The sequence below is a fragment of the Austrofundulus limnaeus genome, unplaced genomic scaffold (genome assembly GCF_001266775.1).
Source record: "Austrofundulus limnaeus strain Quisiro unplaced genomic scaffold, Austrofundulus_limnaeus-1.0 Scaffold2142, whole genome shotgun sequence".
NCBI classification, from domain to species: Eukaryota; Metazoa; Chordata; class Actinopteri; order Cyprinodontiformes; family Rivulidae; genus Austrofundulus; species Austrofundulus limnaeus.
In genome coordinates, this window is record NW_013954544.1 from 15024 (window position 1) to 17753 (window position 2730).

The 2730-nt window shown below is 40.4% G+C and overlaps 1 protein-coding gene across 1 annotated transcript; it reads left to right on the top strand.

The window, feature by feature from the left end:
* Nucleotides 1–1538: 1538 nt before the first annotated feature.
* On the top strand, nt 1539–2199 carry LOC106537130 (protein S100-A5). Its single transcript, XM_014034500.1, has 3 exons — nt 1539–1663; nt 1760–1899; nt 1985–2199. Exons 2-3 carry the CDS (start codon nt 1762–1764, stop codon nt 2141–2143), a joined length of 297 nt encoding a protein of 98 aa, XP_013889954.1. The 5' UTR covers nt 1539–1663; nt 1760–1761; the 3' UTR covers nt 2144–2199.
* Nucleotides 2200–2730: the final 531 nt, after the last annotated feature.

Below are 2730 nucleotides of genomic sequence, written 5' to 3' on the forward strand. Positions count from 1 at the left end.
TATATATATATATATAAGATTTTACACAAACTATTTTAATAACCTGGTGGCAACAACTTTTGACTCATGTCCTCCACTTGTCCACCAATATGTTACCACAAGTACAAGAACTAGATGCGTTACAGGATTTCAAAACAATTTGGCTGTTTGGGAGCAAACAGTGATGTAAATGTGCTAATCAGCTAACTGCTAACAGCGGAACTAATTTTTACATTTAGCTGATTAACTTTGTTTTACTCACAGTTAGCTTCTACTAAATTATTTTTTGCCAGCTTTAAGTGTGCTAACAACTAACTAACAAACTGACATCATCAGGTTTGAGTCGGTCCCGTCTTCAGCTGGAAGGAGACAAAGACCATCGTAGCAGTTAGCTATTAGCTTCTGCTAAGACGGCTGAGTGACAGTCGTTAGCTGAACACACCGCTGGAAGCAAAAGATCAAAATTCCAGGGGATTCTGATGTTATCAGTCCATGAAATGGACGTTATCAGTCCCATTCAACGGCTTCAGATGGTCCCTACTGTGCCTTCTAGGCTTCAGACTGTCCCGACAGTGCCCCCTAGTGGGGTAATATATCAATGACAATGAATGTGTAAATAAGCAAAACATGTTGTAATAAATTTTTTGTGTCCATGTCGGTCTCGAGCCCTGGTCTCCTGCTCCGACTAACCTAACCCATTGTTGTATTGGAAGGCCGCAATATACAACCGTTGGAGGGCGGTGTCTTTAGCGTTCACCATGTCATTTGCTCTAAAGTTAACCTTAGTGGCTTTAAGCCTCATATTAACCAGTTTTTTTATGCCTCGTGTTAACCAGCTGACCATCGGAAGCCATTCTATGGGACTGATAACGCCTGATAACGTCCATTTAATGGATGATAACATCCGAAGCGGGTGAAAATTCTAAGAATGTGGGTCAGGATGTGTTTTCTGCACAAAACAGACAATCCAGCACTGATGGATAAAAAAACAGAGTTGTAAAGTAACTAAGTTCAAATACTTCTTTACTGTACTTAAGTAGAATTTTTGTGTATCTATACTTTGACTTTTAATACTCAAGTACAACAAATATCAGATACTTTAAGACTTTTACTCAAGTAATATTCCTAAAGGAGACTTTAACTGTTATTAAAGTAATTTTTTGGTATGATACTTCTACTTTCACTCAACTATCACTTTGTAGTACTTTATAAACACTGATAAAATGGGGTCACAGACAAATGTGTGGGAACTTTTCTTGCACAATCACACACATATTTTTCTTTCCCTTTCCTCTGATCTGAACAACTCACAGTAAATTTCCACTGACAACACAACGACTGACACCTTTACAACCGGCTAGCCGCACCTTGAAGAGAAGGATTTCCCCTGCTCAAATTATCTACGACTCCACCTTCTGAAAACCCAGTTCTCCATTCAGTCGCACAAACGTGCCAAACAAACAAAGGCGCGGTGTTAAACGACAATTAAAAGAAATTAGGACCAACCCAATAATTAAACCAGAACAGGTGAAACAGGTGAAACAGACTGACAGGGCGGAGAACAAAGAGCAGATGAACAACGTCTTGTTTCAGTGGCTCTTATAAAAACCAGGCTGTGTCAGTCGTTTCACATCGATCCCATCAGTTGTTTTAGTTTGTTCATCTGCACAGCAAGAGCAAACAGGTGAGTGCACAACAGGACATGTTCTTTATGAAGAAATGTAAATGATTTTTACTTTTATTGATTTGGAACCAAATAATGTTTATTAAATGTTTGCAGCCATGTCGAAGCCTCGTATAGAAGACGCCATTAAGAACATCGTGGATGCGTTCGTCGAGCATTCCCAGGGCGACGGCAAGCTGAGCAAGGATGAACTGATGAAGCTGATTGAGAAGGAAATCCAAAACCCTGAGCTCAAAGTAAGAAGCATACTGTTATATATATATTATTTTACTTAATCATTCTCATTTTGCTGCATCCTAATGAGACCTGTGCACCCTGCAGGAGAAGCTCGGCGCGGCGGACTTGGACAAGGCCATGGAGCGGGTGGATAAGAACCGCGATGGCGCGCTCGACTTCAAAGAGTACATGAAGTGTTTGACTTTCCTGGCCTGTCGCTGCTACAACAAGAAGACAGGAAAGTGCCAAGAAAGCTGCCATTAGAGCCTCCAGGATGGTTCAGACTGACGACACTGAAATAAAACGTCACGTTGTCTGTCTTTTCTTGTCCCATTCATTGATTCGTGCAATGCTTTGAGTTCTGCGACAGAAGCTGTGGCACATTAAACAATAGGTGCTCCTAATCTCCAGCTGGCTTAACTATAGCACAGGTGTGCATGTGCAGGTTAACTCTGTCTTTGCCCAGAAACAGGGCAGAGTTTTCAGCTCGTTGTTAAAAAACTTCTAACGACAGAGTAAAAGCGTCGTTTTGAATTTAAAGGCACAAAAACCTAATAAATAATCTTCTCCAGACTGCAAGACGTAATTATGTAAAAGATAAAATAACTATATTTAGGTTAGGTTGAAATGAAATTTGTTTTTTTGGCATCTATTTTGCTTTGTAGTTTTTCAACAATTCATACATCTCAAAACGTTCAGCTCCTTCAGGACATTCCTGCTACGACTTGGTATTTCAGCAGCAGGGGTGTCACTAGGTTTTAAGGACAAGGGGGGCTTCGCCCCCGGGAGACGCACAGAATTTTTGTATATTATATATTTGTAGTGTGTGTGTGTATGTGTATGTGTATATA

What these genes read in the sequence shown, in the direction of transcription:
- LOC106537130 (XM_014034500.1), top strand. Translation starts at nt 1,762, where the DNA reads ATGTCGAAGCCTCGTATAGAAGACGCCATTAAGAACATCGTGGATGCG. An exon ending in TCCAAAACCCTGAGCTCAAA is followed by an intron (nt 1,900 to 1,984) that starts GTAAGAAGCATA and finishes TGCACCCTGCAG; the next exon opens with GAGAAGCTCGGCGCGGCGGA.